The sequence below is a fragment of the Dipodomys merriami genome, unplaced genomic scaffold (assembly GCF_024711535.1).
Source record: "Dipodomys merriami isolate MVZ:Mamm:240054 unplaced genomic scaffold, mDipMer1.0.p SCAF_819, whole genome shotgun sequence".
In the NCBI taxonomy this organism is placed as follows: Eukaryota; Metazoa; Chordata; class Mammalia; order Rodentia; family Heteromyidae; genus Dipodomys; species Dipodomys merriami.
In genome coordinates, this window is record NW_027206423.1 from 273,859 (window position 1) to 299,082 (window position 25,224).

At 38.7% G+C, this 25,224-nt stretch overlaps 3 protein-coding genes and 1 long non-coding RNA gene across 7 annotated transcripts in view; 1 reads left to right on the forward strand and 3 right to left on the reverse strand.

Annotated features, from left to right (window-relative positions):
- Positions 1–25,224, forward strand: part of LOC138819786 (uncharacterized) — a 149,102-nt gene that overhangs the window by 57,652 nt on the left and 66,226 nt on the right. The gene's annotated exons all lie outside the window — the stretch shown is intronic.
- LOC138819796 (olfactory receptor 2Y1B-like) lies at positions 5,005–5,883 on the reverse strand. The gene has a single exon (XM_070011332.1). It carries the CDS (start codon positions 5,881–5,883, stop codon positions 5,005–5,007), a length of 879 nt encoding a protein of 292 aa, XP_069867433.1.
- LOC138819789 (olfactory receptor 2Y1B-like) lies at positions 14,091–15,026 on the reverse strand. The gene has a single exon (XM_070011323.1). It carries the CDS (start codon positions 15,024–15,026, stop codon positions 14,091–14,093), a length of 936 nt encoding a protein of 311 aa, XP_069867424.1.
- On the reverse strand, positions 20,536–21,471 carry LOC138819793 (olfactory receptor 2Y1B-like). The gene has a single exon (XM_070011328.1). It carries the CDS (start codon positions 21,469–21,471, stop codon positions 20,536–20,538), a length of 936 nt encoding a protein of 311 aa, XP_069867429.1.

Sequence of the window (25,224 nt, forward strand, 5' to 3'; positions counted from 1 at the left end):
CTGTGATAGTTTATGTCCATGTTTTAAAATATCTCCTATGGAAGCAGGGATGAATTGTCTTTGTTGGTCTCTGAAAGCCATACATACACAGACCAACTAGTGACATTTACAAGGGGGAGAATTGTAGCTCCATAAGAAGAAAGCTTGAAAATAAGAATAGGAGGATCTAAAAATAGACAGTCTGAAATAGAAGACACTTTTTGCATAACACCAATGATGCCTATTAATTCACACACTGACCTTTCAGGATACTGTAAAAATGTTCCTGTAGTAGGTGAAAGATTGTGTTAAATGTTTCTACTCATCCCACCCTGCCCTGATCCTCCTTACTTTTCTAAGATGATGTTTTAGACACTGATTACTTCTTTATGCCCCTGGTATCTCCTAAGTCTGTAATAAGTGTGCATTGGTTTCTTCAATGCAAATATTAGTGATTCTCTGTGTTCAACTCTGTGTTTGTGTCTATAAATAATCTTTATAAATAATACATTTCTTGATTAGAAGTCTCTTAAATGACCTATAACACTAACATCTTTCATTCTAATTTAATGATATTATCAGATTGCAGTAGAACCACATTTAATCCAGACAACCTTATCTTCTGTTTTGCAAAGGAAGAGATATCACAAAGTCTCTTCTAATTGTGCTTATTGTTCAAACATGAATTCTCAAGTTGAATCTAGCTTCACGTCTTCCCATTATGCCTGCAGGTATAGCACTCCGGCAGTATGGGAGATTAATCTCATTAATGACCTAACTAGATAGCAAAGTATTCTTCTATTCACGCTATCAGTACCTACTCTTTTACCGCTCTGTGATTTAGACCCCATTCATTCCACAATATCAGCTAGATTGTAAAGTCTTTATGATCTACAAGCCTCTTCTTTCAAACGCCCAACATAAACTCACCCCAGTTTTCTAGCAGAAGACAAAACAAAATCCAAATTAGTAGTCGGCTTCATTTACAGTTTATAGAATTAAGTTGCTTGTTTTGTCTGTGACCCTAGTGTTTGTGACTCTTCTAAGAAAATTTTCTTGATTCATCTCAATAACCTTGAGCATGCGTGTATTCTGTTTTCTGCCTCTGTTGTCTGCAGTTAATTTTTGCATTTCACAGCCTTGGCATCATAGGATTTGAGTTTTGGAATGATTTTGAAAATCATCAACATGGTTTAAGTCAATGCTTATGGGGGTTTACATGTCTTAAAGAGAGTAATTTTTGATCTGCTGTGTGTAGAGTAGGCAGAGGGAAGATGGATAGTTGATAGAGAACAAAGTCATTATCAGTACCAAAGTATGTTTGCTCTGCCCTCAAACTAGACCCTCACACACAGCAGAACGCAGTACTAATTCCACAGGGGTCTGCTTCTTGTTCTCTTGATTACAACCATCAGTCAGAGTGTCCCACCTAGTCACCACTTACCTGGAATTCAAGGACAGAAAATCGCCGCTATCACCTCCCTCAAACCTATTGGCTTTGAGGGAAATGAGGCCCACTGGAGACCGGTGCCATTAGTGAGGTCTAGATGAAAGACTGCTTAGTTGTGATTTCCCCTGCAGTGGGAAGAGCTCACAAGGTGCTCGAGACGCCATCACAGTGCACTGTCCCCCTCAGCATCAGAGATGGCCGAGCCACAAAACCTCCATGAGAGAAACATCCTCCTCACAGAACCTCGCTATCCCTAACCACCTGAGATGAGGAAGAAGCTAGGAGATCATCAGGCCACCTCCTGACCCTACGGGTGAACTACTGCATCAGCTAAACATGTCCTAACACTGTGGCTAAATACACCAGCTCTGCCCAGTGGGCATCGATAAGGCCTCCCTAAAGCCATGGAAAGAGAGTTATTTACCAAGGGTGGCCTTGGAGACCTCTGGGTCCCAGTGTGGAAATTTTAATCACCTGACATGCCCTGCAAGATCTGCCTGACAGTCCTCACGTCTCACTACTCTCCATTCTCTTCCCAACCAAAGATCTTTTCAGTGTCCTCAGAACACTCCTTCTCTGTCCATAGCTGGCCTTAGCCTGTGATCCTCCTACCTGTGCCTCTGTTGTGGCTTGAATTACAGGCCTGCGCCAGCATGCTTAGCCTTTTCTGTTGAAGTAGAGTCTTGTAAACTTTTATGTTCCCCCAGGCTGGCCTAAAATAGTAATCTCCCCCAATCTCAGCCTCTGAGTAATTAGAATTACAGGTATAAACCAACACATCAGACTTCTTTTTGAAGTCTTTGTGTATTTTTAGAGATTAGTCACAGGAATAGCTTGCAAAGACTTTTTTTTTTTTTTTTATCATTCTGTAGGCGTCTCCTCATTACTTCCTTTGCTGTGCAGTTGTTTCTATTTGACGCCACCCTATTTATCAAGTTTTGTTCTTATTCTATGAACTACTAGAGTCCTGTTCACAATTTTGTATACCCTCTAGGGTCTACCCTATGTTTTCCTTAGTTGTTTCAAAGTTTTAGATCTTAACGTTAAAATCTTTGCTTCATTTTGAATAGTTTTTTGTACAGGGTCTTTCAGACCTGGATATGTGACTATCCAGTATTCCAAGAATCTTTATTAAAGAAACTGTCTTTTCTCAAATGCATGTTTTTTGTCACTTTTGTCTAAAATCAGATGACTATGCTTGTGTGGGTTTATTTCTGGGTTCTATTCGTTAGTATAGCTCTGTAGTATAATTTAAAGTCAGGTATTGTAGTACTTCTGTATTGTTATTTTTGCACAGGATTGCTCTGGTTATTTGGATTTTTATGCCTTCACATGAATTTTATGATTAATTTTCTTTTTTGTAAAGAATGACATTAGGTTTTTAATAGGAACCACACTGACTCTGTAGATTGCTATCTGTTGCGTAGCTATGTTCACAATAGTTGGTGGATTTAAAACCATGGAAGGTCTTCCCATCTTCTGGTGCCTTCTTCAAAGTGTTTCTTAGTGTTTTATAGCTTTCATTGTAGAGGTCTTTCACTTGTGTAGGTAAGGTGATTTTTAGGTACTTTTAAACTTTTGAATTGTGAATGGGATTATTTCCTGATGATCTTTCTTAGCCTGTTGGATTACAAAAAAGTATTTTCTATATTTCTTTTTGTTGATTTTTATAGTGCAATTTTGTGAATGCATTTATTAGATCTAAGAGGTTGGTAGAGTATTTAGGGTGTTTTCAGTATCAGATCACATCATCCTATTTTATTCCCTTTTATTTCTTTCTCTCACTCCATTTCTCTGGCTAAGAATTCAAGTGTTGTATTGGATGAGTGATGAGAGTGGACCAATCTTGCCTCATTCTTCCCTGCAAAGGCAATGGTTTCAGTTTTTCCCTGTTTAATAGCATTTTGGCTATTCGTTTGTCATAGGTAGCCTTCATTATGTTGAGATATGTTCTATTTATAATTTCTTCAGAGTTTTTGTTATAAAAGGATGTTGAATTCTGTCAAATGCTTTTTTGAGATTATTATATGATTCCATCCTTAATTCTGTTTACCTTCATTCTGTATTTCCTTTACTGATTAATGTGTATTGGACCAACCTTCCATAGTTGTCTGAATAAGTCAGATACAGCTAAGGGAAGCTGGGATCGCTCACTGGCAACGAAGTGGCTAAGAGAACTCATGATCTCAGTTGACCAATTAGCCACTACCATGAATGAGAAGTCGAAAGGGATCCAAGGGATATGTATTCCCACAGAATGCATTCTCAGACAAAGGGACCTGGCAAATGTGAAACAGAAGTAAGGGTTGGCTTTAGGGTTGCACAAAGCATCTCAGCTTCATTCTGTATTTGCTATATGAACTCCAATGCACTGAAACATACTTCAATAATGAACAAGCAGGGACTATAACAAAACTCTTCCAGTTATATTGTAAGGCTCATGGAAATTGTTTACATAAAATAATGCAAGATTATATAATGATTACTTATGTAATCACTATTAAAGATGAGTTGCTCAAAATGAAACTTACTAAAACTGCAAAAGCTTATTTTCAGGGACATGTGCACTTTGTAATGGGACTATAATGAATGAAGAGAAATGATAGTGGCAGAATTTGAATAGTCCACCATCTCCTCACTTGGAATTTTCCATGACTTTTCACTGCAGGAACTTTTCTCTCTTAACTGTCTCATTTGTGTTTTTTTCTTCTTTCATACCTTACTCCTTCTTGGCTCATTCTATTTCCATTCTTAGTTTTTTTTTCAGTGCTGGGAATTGAACCAAGAGCCTTAGTGTATGCTAGGCAAGCATCCTACCCCTGAGCTACAGGCCCAGCCCCATGTCTTTTCCATTTTTTTCTTGTATTCTCTATGACACCAAGCAGCATGTTCAAGACCTTTGTTATAGCTGGTGAGAGTTTGCTGCCTCCTTTATCCAGTGCTACCCTAATGATTTACCTTTTGTAAAGTAGGCAAACAACAAACTATGTAAAACCACCTGTGCCATGAAGTGCCGCTGACTGTGATCTTATTTTTGCACTCAGTGAAGGCACCAACTGGAAGGATAAAGTGTAACACTAGTCAGAGAACTTAGAAACAGACCCTGAGAGGTGAAGGGATGTGGCCAGCATCACAATTAATTAGAAAGCTGGCAGTGAGGTCACTTCCTGTACTTTATCTCCATACGGGGGTTCATTGATGGGAGATAAATTAATTTCAGACCCAGAAACACTTATGTCCCATCACTACATTCCAAATGTGACCAGATACACGACCTTCCCCTCTTCCTAAGTGCTTTCTTCTGTAACATTGTGATGAAAGTTAACTGTACAAAGATCTTGGACAGTAAAATACAAAGCATCTCAAGAGATTCCTAACTTTACATTTGCAAAAAGTAAAGGCATCACAGCCCAGAGGTCTATTGAGGGTTGTTTTCTAGGACCATCAAGGAGCAGAATGTATTTCAGGGTATGAGCAGAATAACAACAACAACAACATTGTACTGGCCCTCCTTTGGCCTCCTACTCTGAGTCTCTACCAATCCCCAGTACCTTCCACAGGGCCTCCTTCACATCCTAGTTCCTCAAGGTATAAATCAGAGGATTGAGCATAGGGGTGATTATAGTATAAAAAAGGGCAACAAACTTTCCCTCATTCTCAGAATACTTGTGGATGGGCTGGAGGTAGGTATAGATGGCTGAGCCAAAAAAGAGAGAAACTACCAGGAGGTGGGACCCACAGGTTCCGAAAGCCTTTCTACGCCCAGCCATTGACTGGACCTTCAGCACTGCCCTAGCAATGTTTGCATAGGAGCCTAGAATCAGAGCTGCAGGAAACACCAAGATTAAGGCTCGAGCCACAAACATCTTGGCTTCTATTTCTCCTGTGTCCTCACAAGCTAATTTCAAGAGCACAGGCATTTCACAGAAGAAGTGATTCAGTCGATGCCCACAAAGAGGCCTGGCCATGAGGCCTGTCTGAATCAGAGAGTTTACAAGCCCTCCTACCCAGGAAGCGATAGCCAACACCTGGCAGAGCCGGGGGCTCATAATGGTCATGTAGTGAAGTGGACGACACACAGCGGCATAGCGGTCAAAGGCCATCACCACCAGGAGCACACACTCAGTTCCACCCAGGGTGAGAACAATGAAGAGCTGGGCCACACACCCTCCATAGCTGATGGTCCTGTCCAGTCCATGGAGGTTGATGAGAAGCTGGGGCACGGTGCTGGTGGTGTAGCAGAGATCCAGGAAGGAGAGGTGGGAGAGGAAGAAGTACATGGGTGTGCGCAGCCGAAGGTCCACTCGGGAGAGGATGATGATGCTGGTGTTACCAAAGAGAGTTAAGGAATAGAAAATGGAAATGAAGATAAACAAGAGAAGTTGCAGTTGAGGCCAGTCTGAGAAGCCCACCAAAAGAAAGCCATCATCCAAAGTAGTGTTATGTCTTCCCATAGCCTTTTACCTGCACAAATAACAGAAAGCAATTCAATGCCTCCTATGAAGAATGCGAATTAAAACCTTATTTGTATTGTTTCCTAAGTACTCCATGAGGATGGGCTCTAGTTTGTATTTTGTCATTGTATTCTGTTGAGTCTTTTATATTTAATTTTGTTCTTCTCTAGTATACTGAACTCTGAATTAGGCGTGATAACGGTCTTCCCCTGGTATTTGATTATTGTTTCAAGTGTTTTATGTGATTTTTATATCTTGCAACTTCACTGAATTAATTTATCGTTTACAGATTTATAATGAATAAACAATTATAATTTATAAATCCATAGCTTTTCATATAAATTCACGTTTTTCAATTTTTGCCTTCTAATCTTTAGAATCATCTCTCTCTGTATGTGTATGTGTGAGTGCGTAATCATTTAATTTATAAATAGAAATAATTCTACTTCTTCCTTTCTGAATTTGACACTCATTATTCGTCTTGAGGACCTAGATCCACATACAGAAGGATCAAAAGTACCCTTATCTCACTCTATACACAAATGTCAATGTTTTGTTAATGTTTTGTTTGTAACACCTGGAACTATAAAGTGACTAGTGGGTATTATTCAATTGATTTTTACATTGATCTTGGCAAAGATGTATTTTTCTACATATGACCCCAAAAGCACATGAAAATGATATCTCCATGTCGGTTCATCAGCTACAACAAATGCATCATTGTGGTGAAGGATTTTGATAATCAAGAGGCTATGCATGTGTAGAGCAAAGAATAAATGGTTACTATGATTATTATTCTAAAATTAACATCTACCTTAAAAGCCTAACAATAAACATATACATATAAGAAAAAGGACAGGAAAAGTTCTAAGATGGCCTTTTGACATATTGCAAAGATGTTTCTGTATTAAGTGAAAGATTTTTATTAGATTATTAAATTATTCCACTCAGTCCTGATCACCTTTGCTTTAATAATCTTAACTACATTTTAAAAGGTAATCCCCACTCCTAATTATTTTGACTTTTGCCTTGATTTCTGCATTACAAAGATCAGTGTGTGTTGTTCTAATCTGTTTTGCATATATGTGTAATCTTTATGATACTCTTTAAAATAATAGTTTATATCATAGTTATATAAGGAGTTACTATATAGTAATATAATGTAACAATAGTATATCATATTATAGTTTATTATAACATCTTTTTCGGTTGCACTGAGCCACACCTCCAGTATTGACTTTTGCTAGTTATTTTTCAGTTGGAATCAAAGAGTGTACCTATGTGCAGTCCACTTATATTAAGCTTCCTGGCAGGTAGAATAACGGGCATGTGCCACCATGTCTAGCTCTTCATTGAGAAAGGGCTTCTCAGAATCCTCAAAATCTTAGCCTTCTAAGTAGCTGGGATAACAGGCATGAGCCACTGGGTGCCTGGATTACATTTCTTGATAATAAATCATCTTCAAATTTGAACAACAGCACGTAGTATGACATCAGCTCAATCGGCTAATTTACTGTATCATCAGGCTACCATACAACCACATCCAAGCCACAGAATTAAATACATGCAAAGGTATTTAAGCAAAGGAAGGAGTATACACAAATTCTTTCTGGAGTCACCTTCATTGTTCTACCACATAATCTTGTTTGAATGTTTTCACTTCTTCCTATCATGCCCAAATGTGTGTCCCTCTTATTAGAACTTGGGAGACTCTCCCTATTGGAACTAAGTAGACACCAAAGTGTCTTCTACTAATCACCACCATGTGCTCTTTTGCAGGCTCAGTCACACTCCAATGTGAGCCTGATTCCTTTCACAGGAAAAACCACACAATATCCCATAAGTCTTTAGAGTGATCTACAAGACTATAAAATACCCAGTAAAAAACCACCTAAACTTACTAGCAGAAGACCAAAATTCCAATATTGCTTGCAATTAGCTTAGTGGACAGTCAAAGGCTGCATTAATGAACTGTTTCATATGTAACTGCATACAGAATGTTGTCTCTGTGTGATATAACTTCCCATCTGATATCTACTACTCAAAAACAAAACAAGAGAAAAAGAAAATCCCTACATTTTTTTCTTTTTTTAAAAATTGTAAAAATAGTGTACAAAGGGGTTACAGTTACATGAGTAAGGTAATTAGTACATTTCCTACTGAGCATTTTTATCTCTTTTGTTTATCCCCTACCATCCCTTCCCTTCCAGCTCCCCAATCCCTCCCCACCCCCAAGTTGTGAAGTTTGTTTTCAACATAGTGTCTTGTACATCTCATTGAAGGAAAGTAACAAAATGCTGAAATAAGGATACAGGCTTACCCATTGTAACAATGTACAAGACACTATGTTGAAAATGAACCTACCTTTCACTTCTACAGCACTGCCCATGCTTTCATTCTGTGCCTCTTGGCTGTGATATCTGTTGTTGATTGTCATTTTAGAGCAGAGCATTATAGAATTTGAGATTTAAAATGGGCTTAATGATTTTAAGTCAACCATCATGGTTTTCATTTTTTTAAAAAAAACATATTTTCTTGGGGCTGGAAAGGTGGCTCAGTGGTAGAGCGCTTGCCTTACATGCCTGAGGCCCTGGGTTCGATTCCTCAGCACCACATAAGCAAAAGGAAAAAAGCTGGAAATGGCGCTGTGGCTCAAGTGGTAGAGCGCTAGCCTTCAGCTGAAGAGCTGAGGGACAGCACCCAGGCTCAGAGTTCAGGCCCCATGACTGGACCCAAAAAACAAAAAACAATAAAAACATGTATTTTCTTAAGTGTTTGCAATTGGGGAGGAAGGTGTGCAGGCATGAATGATTTTTGGCATAGTGTGTTCAAGCAGGTAGAGAGTGAATAGAAAATAGAGAATAAAAAAATTCTTATTGGATGACAAAATAAGATTTTGGGTGAACTTAACATGTATTTCTCTGTCCCCAAACTGGGGACCCCTACAACGGAGTCTAGTACTAATCACCAAGCAGAATATTTCTTGTGTCCTGGAATTTAACTGTGGCTCACCCAGGTGGCACTCACCTGGAGTTCAAAGAAAGAAAAACTGCTGGTTTTACTTCTCTCGATTCTACTGGCTTCAAGGTCGACATGAAGCCTATTGCAGACTGGTGGCATTTAGGGACTCTCTTCAGTTGTGATTTGTCAAGGCTAAGATCAGGGGTCTCAGTCCTTGAGAGGTCAGGAGGGCATATTGTTCCGCTGCTTTAGCAGCAGAGAAGGCTGCGCCTCAACCCTCCATGAGAGGAGCATCCTCATAGAACCCCTGTATCCCTAACCATCTGAGATCAGAAAGAAGCTGATGTATCAGGCTGAGTTGCAATTATCAATCTATTTCCTGACCCTAATATTATGTACACCAATTCTACCCTGGGAGCTTTGGAAAGGCTTCCCTTAAGCAGTAGAAGGAGAATTGTTTACCAAGTATGACCTTGGAGACTTCCCAGTACTAATATGGCAATTATAATAAACTTCTGGGCTCTCCAACATCCACTTGAAATCCTCTACTCTCTCTATTCCCCATGCTCTTCCCAAACAGTAGTGATCTCTTCAGTGTCCTCAGAACAGACCTCCTTACTTGGCAATATACCTCTACAGCTTGGGGTTTCTCTTACTTCCCTATTTCACCCCATCATCTGAGCCCTTCATCAGTCAGACAAAATTACATGTCTTACTTGAAGCCTACATATTCATTACACCCTAAATATCTTCCTTCAGTGCTGAATCACATTTAACGGAGTTTACAGTTTCACCCAACCATCCCTCCCCTCCTTTTGCACTTTATCTCCCTATATACTGGGCATTGGAATGTGCAACACTAAGAGGCACATTGGAAGGAAAGCCTGGAAACTGAGGAGGCAACTTTTTGAAGGCCTTACCTGGGTTCATAGGCCTTCTCTGTACCAGCTTCTAATCATGGCCGCGCTGCTTCTTTGAAGTCTTTGTAAAGTGCCCTCACTATCCCCCACAGTTACTTACAATTTTAAACTTGTCCACACCTGAACTCATCCTTCTAACCATACCAATTAAGATTTGTGTAAGCTTTCATGTATCTGTATTTTTTCTTATCTTTGGAATCACAAGAAACTTTAAATTTCATCTTCTACGTATCATATTGAGGCCACAGTCTGTATTTTAAAAATCAACCTTATGGCAATGTAACATATATAGATACAATGTAAACATGTAGTGTGTGATTCTCTGAGTTTGTATAGTTATGCTATGAAAAAAGATCCCACAGAGCAAAAAACTTACCATGTTCATTTTTTAAATCCATATTCGAAAGACTGAACCTGTCTCTCATCTTGTTCTAATATCAATTCAAAATGAATATAGGACCTGAAACCTTAAAACTACTATGGGGAAGAATAGGGAAAACATTAGAACCTACTGGAATAGGCAGGAACATTCTGAACAGAACTCCAGAGACCCAGAAAATAGAGGAAAGAATTGACAAATTGGATTGTATCAAGCTAAAAAGTTTCTGCACAGCAAAAGATTTAGTCAATAAACACATTCATTTTCTTCCTGAATTATCTACTTGTGTATTTGTTTTCATTTTATTGGTATTTTTCTAAAAGATTTGTAGGATTTTGGTTGTGCACACTCACGTTCTTCATCTCTAAAATCATTAAAGTCATTTTTACTTAATTATAAAATATATTATGTATTATTGTATGTGGGAAGTTAATACATATCTATTCCATTACCATTTGAATTTTAACAAGAAAAATATATGGGAGGGACTAGAGCGATGGTTAATGATACAGGGAAGCAAAAAAGAGAAGAGGAATGAGTTTTGATTTTTTTTTATAGCACAATTAGTTTAGATGGTTGAAAACATTCAATTGAATACTTCCAAATTGCTAGTAAAGAGAATTTTGAGTGTTCACAACATAAAGAAATGATAGATTTTTGAGGTGATGGATGGATTAGTTATCTAAATTAGATCATTGCATGTTATGTACCATTGATTGAAATATCACACCAAATGGCATAAACATTGAATATAATGTAACATTAGGTTGAGGATATACTATCTCAAAATGTTCCTAATTGGTAGCCAGGCACCTGTGGCTCATGCCTGTAATCCTAGCTACTGAGGAGGCTGAGATTTGAGGATTGTGGTTCAAAGCCAATCCAGGCAGGAAAGTCTGTGAGACTCTTATCTCCAATAAATTACTCAAAAAGCCAGACTGTGGCTCAAGTGGTAGAGTGCTTGCCTTGATCAAAAGAAGCTCAGGGACAATATTGAGGCACTGAGTTCAAGCTGCAGGACCAGAAAAAAATTCCTAATTGGAATATAGATTATTTAAAATTGAAATTATTTGAGGAAATGTTATTTCAAATGGGTCCTTTAGCCTGCCTTTTTATACATACGGCAAGCCATAAAGATTCTTTGGGGGAGGGATGAACAGATTCCTATTTTTCCTTGCAGTATATCTCTTATATCAGCACCAAATATTAACGGATCTGAAAGGAAAGAGATTATAATAAAGCAATAGTAGGTGACTTCAATATCCCTCCCTCACCCCCTGATTGCAGCAAAGGATAGATCACCTGCACAGTGTCCATAAGGAAATATTTACACTGCACATCAGATCAGATGGCCTCTGCATTTTATCCAACAATAGCAGAAAGTGTTCCTTTACTTCATTTATTTGGATCTAGAAGATAAAAGGGATATGTGCCACATAACTCTTGATCTTCTCCACAAAAGAAAGTCACCTCAGGCCTTCCCTCTCAGATGGCAACTAAAGGAAACTGGAAGGTTTGGTTGGCTCTGGAATGGCTGAGGAGATCAATGATCAATGCTGATTAATTAGCTACTGATGTGAATGGGAATGCCCAGGGAGACTCCAGGGGTGTGTATTCACACACACATACACAACACATACACACACACACATACATACACACACACAGCATCTTCTTCCCACAAGACGTAAATTTCAAAAGTAAGTGCTGTGTTTCCAATTGTACCAATGACCTATTTGTCTGATTAAAGGATATGATAAAAAAGATATAAGAGAAGCCTGGCACCAGTGGCTCAAACCTGTAATCCTAGCAACTCAGGAGGCTGAGATCTGAGGATCGCAATTTGAAGCCAGCCCAGGCAGAAAAATCCTGGTGAGACTCTTACCTCTAGTTAACCACTCAAAAATCAGAAGTGGCGCTGTGGCTCAAGTGGTAGAGGGCTAGCTTTGAGCACAGAGAGGCCAGGCCCTGAGTTCAAGCCCTAGAATGACATAAATAAATGCATAAATAAATAATACAAGGGAAAAAACATTTGTTCAGGGCAGACTCTGGGTATTTCCTAAAGTTAAAAGAAATATAAAAATACATATTTTTAGGTGCTATTTAGAGTACTAGGGGTTGGAATGTGACAGGCCAGAACCAAATCCTGCACTTCCATTTTATGCAAATTGAAATAAGCCATACACAAAATTATCTAATGGGGGACATATGGACAGTATCCATATAGGTTTGATAGTATCCTATTCTTATGCATGATTTTGGAGCTATAGTAAATATTCAAGAAATAGAAACTATTATTATCACATGAATTAGCTTTGCCCAAAGAAGGAAATGCCCAGTGATGAAAAAGTGTTCACTATATTTTTCTATACCTCAGAAGAGTATAGAATAGTGATAAATAAACCAAAGAAAAATTGTAAAAATATATTAGGCACACAGTTGATTTGATTTACTGCTTTTCTTTCTGAACTCTCTTCCTCTATTAAGAATCCACTACTGAATAAAATAAACCAAAGAAAAATTGTAAAATATATCAAGCACACAATTGATTTGATTTACAACTGATTTTCTTTCTGAACTCTCATCCTCTATTAAGAATTCACTACTGGGAGAAGATATTCTAGTAGTGTTACATTTAGGGTTATGGAAATATCTCAGCTTTCTCATACATTTACTATCTACATATGGACAGGCTTCTTAAACACACTGAAACTTGGCTCCATCAATAATAAGTAAGAAGGGATGGGTAGGTGGCTCAGTGGTAGAGTGCTTGCCTTGCATGCATGAGGCCCTGGGTTCAATTCCTCAGCACCATATAAGCAGAAAAACTGGAAGTGGCACTGTGGCTCAAGTGGTAGAGCGCTAACCTTGAGCTGAAGAGCTCAGGGACAGTACCCAGGCCAAGTATTCAGGCCCCACAACCTACAAAAAAAAAAATAAGAAGTGCAGCAAAAGTAATTCTCAGCTATATTGTAATGATTAAGAAAATGTCTCTAAAAATTATATCAATAATACTCATTACTACAAGATGATTCATTTAACATAAACCATGCAAAAATAAAATTGTTCAAGGATGGTTAGTTTTATATGGCATGATTATTTAAATAATGTAAAAAGACATAGATTGAATGTAAAGAATCAACTATCACCACAGTTGATTTAATGCCACTTGAATTTATTACAACTCTCCACTGCAAGGTCTCTCCCTCTCTCTCTCTTTTCCTGTCTCTCACATCTTATTCTTTTTTATTCTTTCTTCAAATATTACCCCTTCATGGCATCTTGTTTTTATGCACATGCGATCTCTGTTCTGTTATCATCTCTGTAACACTGAGCAGATCTGGTACCCATGCTGCAGCCAGGGAGACTGATGCCTCTGTTACCTAGAAGCACACTGATTACTTTGTCTTTTTTTCCAAATAGAGCAATATACATCCTATCTACAGCATTTACAGTACTTACATTACCTCCTGAAGGACAGAGGATATAAATTCTCAGAAAACTCAGAAACAGGCCCTGAGATATGGCATGAGATGGTGAGAATCACAATTATTAGTAAGCTAGCAGTGAACTCATGCCTCTGCACTAAAGGGAAGTGCCTTCTATGGGACATAGCATGTGGATTCATTAGCTTTGTATACAGTATAGTCACATTTGACTACGTTTTCCTTTACTCTCTGAAATGCCTAGAACCCATCACTAATTTCCACATGTGCCCAAAACATGGAAAGCTGTGATATAAATCAGCTCCAACTACTACCTGTACAATGATCATAGATAGAAGATTGAGGAAATAAAGCATCTCAGGCGACCTCTTTCAATCTCCCACCTCCAAGAAAATAAAGCGTATTAAAACTCAAATGATTACTGAGGGCTATTTTCTAGCTCTCAAAGAATGGGATGGGTTTCAGGGTGTGAGAGCCATGATCAAACACTGTCTTCCTCTCTTATCCTGATTTTCTTCCTCGCTGTAGTAACTTCCACAAAGCCCCCTTCACATCCTTGTTCCTCAGGGTATAAATCAGAGGATTGAGCATGGGGGTGATGATAGTATAAAAAAGGGCAACAAACTTGCCTTCATTCTCAGAATAACTGTCCTTCGGTTGGAGGTAAGTGTAGATGGCCGAGCCATAAAACAAAGAAACCACCACAAGGTGAGACCCACAAGTTCCAAAAGCCTTTCTACGCCCAGCCATTGACTTGACCTTTAGCACGGCCCTGCCAATGTATACATAGGAGCCTAGAATTAGTACTGCAGGAAAGACCAAAATCACAGCCCGGGCCACAAACATCTTGGCCTCTGTTCCTCCTGTGTCCTCACAAGCCAGCTTCAGGAGGACAGGCATCTCACAGAAGAAGTGATTCAGGTGATGGCCACAGAGACGCATGGCCATCATAAGCCCTGTCTGAATCAGAGAGTTCACCAGGCCTCCCAACCAAGAAGCAATAGCCAAAATGTGGCAAAGGAGAGTGTGCATAATGGTTGTGTAGCGGAGTGGACGACACACAGCAGCATAGCGGTCAAAAGCCATCACCACCAGCAGCACACACTCTGTGGAGCCCAAGGCAAGAGATACGAAGAGCTGGGCCACACACCCTCCGTAGCTGATGGTCTGGTCAAGTCTGGAAAGATTCACCAGAAGCTGGGGCACGGTGCTGGTGGTATAGCAGAGATCCAGGAAGGAGAGGTGGGAGAGGAAGAAGTACATGGGTGTGCGCAGCCGATGGTCCAGCCGGGAGAGGGCAATGATGGTGGTGTTGCCAAAGAGAGTCAGGGAGTAGGAAATTGAAATAAAGATAAAAAGGAGGAGCTCTAGCTGAGGCCAATCTGAGAACCCCACCAGAACGAAGCCCTCTCCCCAGCTGGTGTTAAGTCTTCCCATAACCTTTCACCTTCCCAATTAGCAGGAGTCAATTCAGTGTCTCTTGTGCTGTATATGAATTAAAACATTATGTGCTCTTTTTACTGATACAGGAATCGCATGTTGTAAATAGAACTTTAAAAAAAAATTGTGGGGCTGGAGTCCCATTCAATGATGAGTCTCTAGAATGCATGAAGACCTAGCTTGATCTTTAAAAGCATGCAAGTAAATTAAGAGAAGTATCTAGTATATACAAGGGATCATTCATCAGTTATGTTGTTCTCTTTTGCTCCTTTTCCTATTCTGCAAGTCAGACTATTTCAGTAGATTAGGATGAATGACTGAGCCTGTTGAGAATCACACTCTTGATCCACGGATATTCACCTGTTCTTTTTGGTTGGTGAACACGGTTGCAAGGGAGTGATGAGTATAGATCTATTCCTATAGAGGGAAAAGGTTTCACAAATTCATTCCTAAATTTTGCAGGAAATGTTCTCTTTCCTACCATGAGCACTTCCTTATCTCTAACCCTTGTCACACTGAAAAGTCCTTCATGTGTCTTTGCTGCGAGCCTCTGAGTTACAGAGCACAGTAAGTTAAGCACATAAAAGGTGCTAAATCACTTTAATCCACAACACGTACTAGATATTAAATACATTCTGTTGGGTGAAACACTTGACTCTCCCATCAGGTATGCATGAAAGGTTATTTACCTTAACACTGACTTTTCTTATAGTACAAATCTGAAGAGGATACGAGAAATTCAGCAGAAAGCAAGAAATCAGCAATTAATACAGGCTTGCTTGAGCTCAGTATTTTTGCCAAATTAGCCTATCCCTCCTCTTATGAGTTCTGTAGTCCTTCAAGATTATCCTCAGTGCTGCAGTGCTGCATCTGTAATTCCAGGAAGGTATTTTTCCACCACACCGATGTCTCTGTGGAAAAGGTGGAAAAATATTAACATTTAAAGACAAAAATGTGTAGCCTAGCCAGCACACCAGTCATGATGACCACCTTAGTAGAATGCATGAGCTTATAAAGTCCATTGTCAGGTCTTGACATATCACCTTTGCCACTTACCAGCTGACCCGTTCTAGAGAATTACCTCTCTGAGTCTTTTGCTTTTATTTTTACTTAATTACAAATGAAAAACACTTAGTTTATAAATTTTATGGGGTTTAAATACTTTGAATGATAGATTGAAGTGACAATGCATAGGTTATATGAACTTCTCACCCTCGTCTGTCGGTACCCATGCCATCCAATTGTTTTGTTATTTATCATTGTATCCAGGGTCATACCTGAGGATAAAAGACTCACAACAGACATGGGGGGATGAATTAAGGGGACTTCATTCTACCTGATGGACATAAATGTCCAAGAAATATTTATTTTCTGTACTACAGAAAAGTATTAATACATCTACACCATTTCTCATTTAGGGGCACTACAGAAAAGTATTAATACACCTACACCATTTCTCACTTAGGGGCACAAGGAATTTTTTTCTAGCAATTTCTGTTTCATAGTTTATCACTATTATTTATAAAAGCATATAGATATGTTTATATATTGGCAGGTAAATAGAAGTATGGATATATGGAAAATGGTAGCATCATAGTCCGAAAGGCTTTCAGTATGATAAAACAATGAGCAGGAAACTGATAAATACAAACTATAATCCACAGGATAACATTGCAGAAGGGAAATTGAATTCAGTTTTAAGACCTGAGCTAGACAAATATAGGATGAAGGGAACTAAATAGGAAACCTATCAATAATAAAATACGTTTTTGTATTAATTTAGCATTTCTACATCCTAAAACAACCAACAGAGGGAATTCATTGCTAATTGCCTATTGGGATATTTCTTATTTTCAAATGTAAATGCAGAATAGCTCACTTTATAAGTACTTACCCAGACATCCAGGAAAGAAAACAATTTCATTTATCATCCTTGAATCTTTCGGCTTCAAAAAGTAATGGGAGACTCATTTTGGACTGTCAGCTTCTGAGATGTTCAAGATGGGTGTGTCTATGGCACCTATTTTGTGTGTGGAATAGAATTCTTGGATCAGTGTGCAGGCTTGGGAAAATCCTAGTTACATATTAGTTCCACGTTGTTCCTTCCTTCACCAAGGAGCTTGTTGAGGTTCATAGCTTATATCTTGGGATCATCTTCCCAATTACTATTCCATGCTTACTTGAACCAACTGAGTCTACAAGGGAGTTGGTGTATTACCAAACTACCTGTAGACCTTCAGTCTGTGAGCTGGTGTATTATCAAGTCATCTTCTGACACTAAGACTGAATGCATCGATTCTGCCCTGGGGACATTGCCAATACTTTCTTGACAGCATCCAACAAAGAATTGCTTAACAACTATAGCCTTGGAGACCTCCGGGCCCCAATGTGGCAATTATAATCAACTAACTGGCTAAGGTCTGCCTTGTAGTCCTCAGTTCTATTCCCCATACTCTGTCCAATCTAAACTGATCTACTCATTGTCTTCAGAACATACCTTCTTATATGCTCATACAATTCTGCAGCTTGAGATTTCATCTACTTCTCTACTTTGACTTCAGTCCTACCAGCCCTTCACCATTCAGACCAAATTCTGTGTCTCATTTGAAGCCAACATTGTCCACCGCATGCCCCAAAGCTTTACCCCATAGACCTTTCATACGCTTTTATTCTCTCTCTCTTTCTCTCTCTCTCTCACACACACACAATCTATTTCCTCATTGTGATATACTATACTTTTTTCCCTATGATATATATAGTGTATGAATATTTGTTGTTACTAACCTGTCTTTATTGTCAATATCCTTAGGTATCCAGTCTTTGATTTGACCTTCAGCACTGCCCTGGGCAGTGTGTGCAGAAAAGCCTAGAATTAGAGCTGTAGGAAATACCACTATTACAGCTTATTTAAAAATTATCCATTGAGAGGGAATTGGTGAGAATGAGGGAACAGATAATACTATGCAATAGAAAATGTATTTATTACCTGATAGATGTAAAGGTAACCCTGATATATATCAATAATATAATAAAACAATAATATAATAAAACAATAATAAAGTAAAAATTTAGAAAAAACTATTGCTTGAACAAATAATACCTTTCTACATGCCTCAAGAAATCAAACGGTCAATATTCAAAGTTACTTACATTTATTCACTTAAGGAATCAAAATATAGCACAAGGAAATAGTTCTATCCTTACTAACATTATGATTGGCAAATCTTTTGTGATATGCTTGAGCGCCATCAGGAAGATAATATTGTCTTCCGTTTTGGACCAGTGTTTGTGGATTAATGACATACTGCATGTGAGTAACTGTGTGTGATAGACATCCATCCATTGGTAGCTCATTCTTGTAAATATTGATTCAGTACCTTCTCTTGAATAGAGACAAAAGAAAATAATAAAATCTAATAATAAATAATAATTATAAATAAAATAAATAATAAAATAGATAAATAATAATAAAATCTAAAGTCTGATTATGAGCAAGCACTCAGAGGTATTTTGCCTGAAATATGAAATGAGAGGTGCAATATTCTCGTGTTTCATTCAGAGGGCTTAAAATCACTAAGGGAAATATTTAAAGCAGCTCAAGCACTATTATCATACCAGCTCTTACTTTACAATTTATGCTAATGGAACAAAATACTATGTACAATTATAGACGAGAGCATAACTTTTCAAGAGGATGAATATCACCCTTCTTGTGTCAACCCTGAGCCACATAACTCTTCAGAGAGGTAGATGGGAGATAAAGGCTGAAAAAGTCAGTTTTCAAGCAAGTTTTTTTTATTAATAAGTTTTTAATTGTGAAAATACCGTACAGAGGGGTTATAATTACATGAGCAAGGTAATGAGTACATTTCTTATCAAGCATTGTTGCCTCCTCCTTTGTTTCCCCTTAACCATCCTTCAAGCAAGTTTTAAGATCCCTACCCCATTCACACATCTATGTTTCAGTTATACCATATTCTAATTATGACAGGGTTAAAGTTTTCAGAAAGGGGAACCTACTGTCTCTGGGTCACCTATATTAGACTCCTTTGTAGATTCTTTCTTACAACCAGGCTTCAATGTGTCCATCTTTATTCTTACCTTTGGAATCTCAATGAAAATTAAATTCTAGATAGTAGCCCTTCAGAGACTGTGCTAAGATCACAATGTCTTTTTTTCTATCTGAATTACTTTAATCAATAGATTTAGTCTGGAACATAGCAGATATTATATTCGATTAGCCCGTTAAGAAAGTTTACATTAATGTATCTTTCCAGAAATGTCAGATGTGTTTTCAGTTTTTAGAATAGAATACATATTTATTAGTATTATTTGTGCTTGCTGAAAATTATTTAATTCATTAAAAAATGCCTTTTTTTTTACAAATCAACTTTATTGCAGTGTGATTGAGAAAAATAATGTATATTTAAAGAAACATTAAGTATATTACATAGAAGATATATATCACATATATACCAATATGATTCTGAGGGTTTTTTGTTGTGGCCAAAAATCATGTAAAATTTATTATTTGGTCTGTTTGCACCATATTCAACATGTTAAGAACATCCCCACTATTTAACATTATTGCTTTTGAATAACAGAAAGCAGTTTGAGTTCCAATGATGGCAGACCACTGTGTTACCAGCACTTAGCCAGTAGAAGCAGGAAGATACTGAGTTCAAAGACAGGCCAAGTCACATGGTGAGACCTTGTCTCAAAATTTTAAAAAAGCTCCATAATCAGACAAGAAAAATACTATAGTACAGACACGATGCACACATATTTCAATCAATAATGGACTGTATACATAGAGGGCTGTGGTCCCATAAGAGAGTAATAAAGTTGAAAAATTCCCATTGGTTTTAAGTGTAACTTTCGTATATGTAGATATATTTAAATATAGAAATGCTTGCTATCTTGTTACAATTGCCTACATTAGAGTCCCATGCCGTCCAAGTTCATAGACTGTGAGCAACGAGTTATGCCACAAAGCCTTGGCGATTAAGTAGATGGCCGTGCTAACTAGATTATAAAAGAAACAAGCTCTGAGTGTGAAGAGATGTAGCCAGGGTCACAATTAGAAAACCAGGGCGAGTTCGTATTCCTTGCACTCAGACACATGCCATTTTTATTACACTACATTGGGAATCACTCACTTCATATAAGGTCCCGTCACATTTAACTGAGTCTTTCCCCATGTTTACAGTGTGAGTAACATCATCACTATTTTCCACATATAGCCAGAACACAGCTTCCTCCAGAGTGCGTGCTCCTAGAAAACTGATATAAATCAGCCCTCACTTTTTCACACACACAATTATAAACATGGCATTATAAAGCATCTTGACAGAATCTTCACTTCAAATATCCACAAATAAGAAAACTCTACAACCTTGAAGCCTCCTAAGAGTTCTTTACTAGTGGTCAATGGCCCTCAAAGAACAGGATGGGTTTTAGGAAACGAGAACTATGACAGAAAATGTTTTTGCTTTCCATTTTCCTCCTACCCTGAGTCTCTGTCTCTCCCTAGAACTTTCCACAGAGCCCCCTTCACATCCTTATTCCTTAGAGTATAAATCAGAGGATTGAGCATGGGAGTGATTATAGTATAAAAAAGGGCAACAAACTTCCCCTCGCTCTCAGAATACTTGTGGATGGGCTGGAGGTAGGTGTAGATGGCTGAGCCATAAAAAAGTGAAACCACCACAATGTGGGACCCACAAGTTCCAAAAGCCTTTCTGCGCCCAGCCACCGACTTGACCTTGAGCACGGCCCTGCCGATGTGTACATAGGAGCCCAGAATTACTGCTGTGGGAAGGACCAGGATGACAGCTCGGGCCACAAACATTTTGGCCTCTGTTCCTCCCGTGTCCTCACAAGCCAGCTTCAGGAATATGGGCATCTCACAGAAGAAGTGATTCAGTTGATGGCCACAGAGTGGCATGGTCATCATGAGGCTGGTCTGAATCATAGAATTCACAAGGCCTGCCAACCAGGCAGAAAGAGCCAGTGTCTGGCAGAGGACAGGGTGCATGATGGTGGTGTAGTGGAGTGGACGGCACACGGCAGCGTAGCGGTCAAAGGCCATCACCACCAGCAGCACACACTCTGTGGATGCCAGAGCAAGGAAAACGAAGAGCTGGGTCACGCACCTTCTATAGCTGATGGTCCTGTCAAATCCATGGAGGTTGATGAGAAGCTGGGGCACAGTGCTGGTGGTGTAGCAGAGATCCAGGAAGGAGAGGTGGGAGAGGAAGAAGTACATGGGTGTGCGCAGCCGAAGGTCCAGTCGGGAGAGGGCAATGATGGTGGTGTTGCCAAAGAGAGTCAGGGAGTAGAAAATAGAAATGAAGATGAAAAGGATGAGCTCTAGTTGAGGCCAATCTGAGAAGCCCACCAGAAGGAAGCCATCACCCCAACTGCTGTTGGAACGTCCCATAGCCTTTCACCTTGTCTTGAAAAATATGGGTTAAAGCACTATTCTAAATATTCAACCTGTGTCCCCAAATCACAGGTTTATTTTCTATTTTTGCTATTTAGTTATATGCCCAGTTTTCTCATCTCTGCTATAGAGGACTGAACACTGGACCAGGATGATGTAACCTCATTTGTTTGTTTCATGATGTTATGCAAATCACTGAGTCCTATAGATCAGATGCTTCCTTATCTGAGACTGAGATGATACATTACCATTGTTCCAGCACTAAGGTAAAGATACAAGGAAGTAATGAGCAAACTGATTTTAAGCAGATAATGTAGACCTGGAAAGTAGCTTGCTGCTCAAGGAATTGTGTAGTACGGATTATCTAGCATTGAAATATAGAAATTAAGAAATTAATAAAAGCAAACATAGAAAAGTACAGCATTAGTTTTTTTTTCTGTTTTTCCCCCCATTTTCTTACTCTAGCAAGTGAAGTGTTTCACTAAGATTAGGAACCAGGACTAACCAGGCTGCTACCACAAAATTGGCCCCTGGGTTCTAATATTTCTGTCTGCTCAGTGAGTATGGTGAGCCAATCCTGGAAGCCCTGGTCATAAACAGCTGCTATCTTCACCAAGGACTAAGGATAGATCCATCCTTCAGGGGGAAAATAATTTGCAACAAATATGTTCATTATCAGACTTGAAATCGCCTCCATTTTTTGACCCAACTTATAAATTCATCTGGAAGAATTGTTCACCAGGAAGAAAGCTGAAAGTCATTTACATGTCTTCTCCCACTCGGGCTGCGAACCATGCATTTAAAAATATTAATATCTTTCCTGATGGCACGTAAGCTGTGGCAAATTAATGTTTCTTTCATTCATAGTCTGTAGATATCAAATAACTTTTGTTGAGTGAAACATTCATAGTCTGTAGATATCAAATAACTTTTGTTGAGTGAAACATTTGGCTCTTCAAATTTTATTTCCTCAAGGCACCTGAGATTTAACTACAAACATACTTTCATAAACTGTGTCTATGGTATATGTAGAGAATGTCACCAGCACTCAATGTCAGTAATTGTGTCACAGTAACTGATAGAATGTCACCAGCACTCAATGTCAGTAATTGAGTCACACTAATGCATTCCTCTTCATTAACTCTGCTGGAAGGTTGTCAATGCTTCGACCCTGCATCAGTGATTCTAGGATTCCAGTGTCAAGAGGATGCCTCTGTGGAATAGAACAAGAACAGGCTATTTTATATGCCTATGCATAAATACTCAGCACAACGAAGATGGTGTTTGAATGAGCACCTTACTGGACATCATCAACTTATGAAGTCCATAGTCAGACTTCTACACGACACCTATGTCACCTCTCAAGTCTTCCGTTCTCAACACTCACTTCCCTGAGTCTCAAATCACTAAACAGTGAAATAAAAACAGTTCACCAACTATGATGACATTTCAGTGCTCAGATACATACTGAAGTGACAAGGAGCATGTTACGTGCACTGGTCTGTCTGCATCACTGTTCTTTAAGAGCAGTTCAACTGGCTCTGCTTAATTTCTTTACCATTGTATCCCCATTGCTCAGTGTGGTACCAGAAGAATATAGGATGTTGAATGAATTCATAAATTCATTTGTCTGATACATGTGAATGCTGAAAAATATTTGTTTTCTGTACAACAGGAGCATAGTAATACATCTGTATAGGTTCTCATTTAGTAGTCCAAAGATTTGAACTATTTCTGCTCTCTTTTATGAACCATCTCTGCTCTCTTTTATGAACCATCTCTGCTCTCTTTTATAACAGCATATAGATATGCTTATTGTGTTTGCAATTGAACAAAATCTTGGAAGAATGATTATAGGAAAACACTGGAATGTTAATCCCAAAATAATTTCAATATGATGGATGACACAGAAGACTTGACCCAATAAGTAGATACTAAATTGGGTAAGATAGCAAGGCAGAAGGAAAAGTTGAACTCAACCACAAAGTCTCTGCGGGACAAATATATTATGGGAGGACAAAATTGAATAACAAATATGATAAAATTCAACATGTGAGTAGTTCCCACTTCACTGATTTTATCAAATGTAATGCAAGAATAGATCATCATAATAATATGGAACCTTTATCACTTTAGGTTGGAAAGAAACCGAGGTCATTTCTTCCCAGGGTCTTGCACCATGTCAATAATGACCAGCCAATACAGAGTCTCAGCCCTAGAACTGGTGTAGTAAAGGCCATGCCTCATTCCCTCACCCATAGTTTCCTATCTATTTTCCTCATCTCCAGTCCCTACTTGTGTCTTCAGAATTTCTTTTACTCCTCTGTCTATCAGATAAACTAAGTCCTTACTAAGAGTCTTTGTTTACTATTGCTCTACATCATTCATCTAGTTCTGAAAACATTCAATTCTCCGTGGTCTCCATCCTGGAAACAAATCACCTATGAACTCACACTGATAGTGTTAGTGCGTAAATAATGGCTAACACATGCAGGTGCACAGTGCGTCGCAAGGGGGAAGCTATTGGCCAGGTCCTTAGACAGGGAGGAAGCCTGTAGCAGCTCCACTCCTTTTCACTCAGGGAGATGTGGAGGGTGTCCTGCTCTTTAGGGATCTGTTATTTTCGTCTGCTATACAGAGTCTCAATATCAGGGGATCTCAAGGTCAAGGGTTTTTCTGGCTCTGCTCCATATATTCCATTTATTTTTCTTAAGCACCACCTTAACACCTGTGTAATGTTTGTGAGTTCCTTCTTTGGAAAATATGTATTGCTCTCTCATCTCCCAGATTTGAATCTAGATTTTTTTTTGTATACCATTAAGTCTGCTTCTGTATCTCTTTATGACTGTTTAGATGAATTGATTCTGAGGCCATGCAGATACCAAACAATCTTTCGACCCATCTCCATGACAACCAAGTTCTACAGGCTCAACATTCTTTGATGTAGACACCATACCTTTCACACTATCAGAAACCAAACACTGTCCAGTCATTCCCCACCAGATTTTTGGTGGTCATCAAGATTACCCTAAGCACTCAAAATGTTTTCTAGCAAAATATGAAGGTTGATTTAAGTAATTTTGGTTCAAATACTAACAATAAATAGTTCAAATACTAACCTCACCCAAAATATTGTCTCCATCTAGGATGGATGGTCTCCTTTTGTCTTCTCTTCTAAGAAGCCTTCATTTCAGCAACTAGGAACATGCCTGTGTTCTTTGCCTTCTGACTATGATATCTGTAATTTTCTTTGCATAATAGGACTTGGACATTTTAGGATTTGAGCTTTAGAAAGTCTTCCAAGTGAATGTCAACATTTACACTTTATGTAAGAAAATTATTGCCTTAGTTTATTCAGTTGGAGAGAAAGATATAAAGTGGTCATGTTTTGATCATGTTTGTGATTGGCTGGGTAGGTGATCAAGAATGAGTATTAATTATAAAACAGTTTCTGCCCAAATCTAACATTACTGTATTCTCCACTTAGGGAAATGCCAAGAGGGCTAACTTCCTAATGGATTCTTTCTTTTTTTTTTCTGGCTTTGAAAACTTGAACCCAAAGTTGTTCTTCCAGGAAGTACTCACCCAAGCCCAGGAAGAATAAAAGCATAGTCACTCCTGGTTCTATTGGCTTCAAAGCAATGTGAGACCTTTTCAAGACGGTTGGCCTCTAAAGAGATTTCTTCAGGGTGGACAAGAGCTTTGACTCAGAGCTCCTGTCTTGGAGAGGTCATCGTGGCTTATAGCTCT

Coding starts and splice junctions, on each gene's coding strand:
- LOC138819789 (XM_070011323.1), bottom strand. CDS start 15,026: ATGGGAAGACTTAACACCAGCTGGGGAGAGGGCTTCGTTCTGGTGGGG.
- LOC138819796 (XM_070011332.1), bottom strand. CDS start 5,883: ATGGGAAGACATAACACTACTTTGGATGATGGCTTTCTTTTGGTGGGC.
- LOC138819793 (XM_070011328.1), bottom strand. CDS start 21,471: ATGGGACGTTCCAACAGCAGTTGGGGTGATGGCTTCCTTCTGGTGGGC.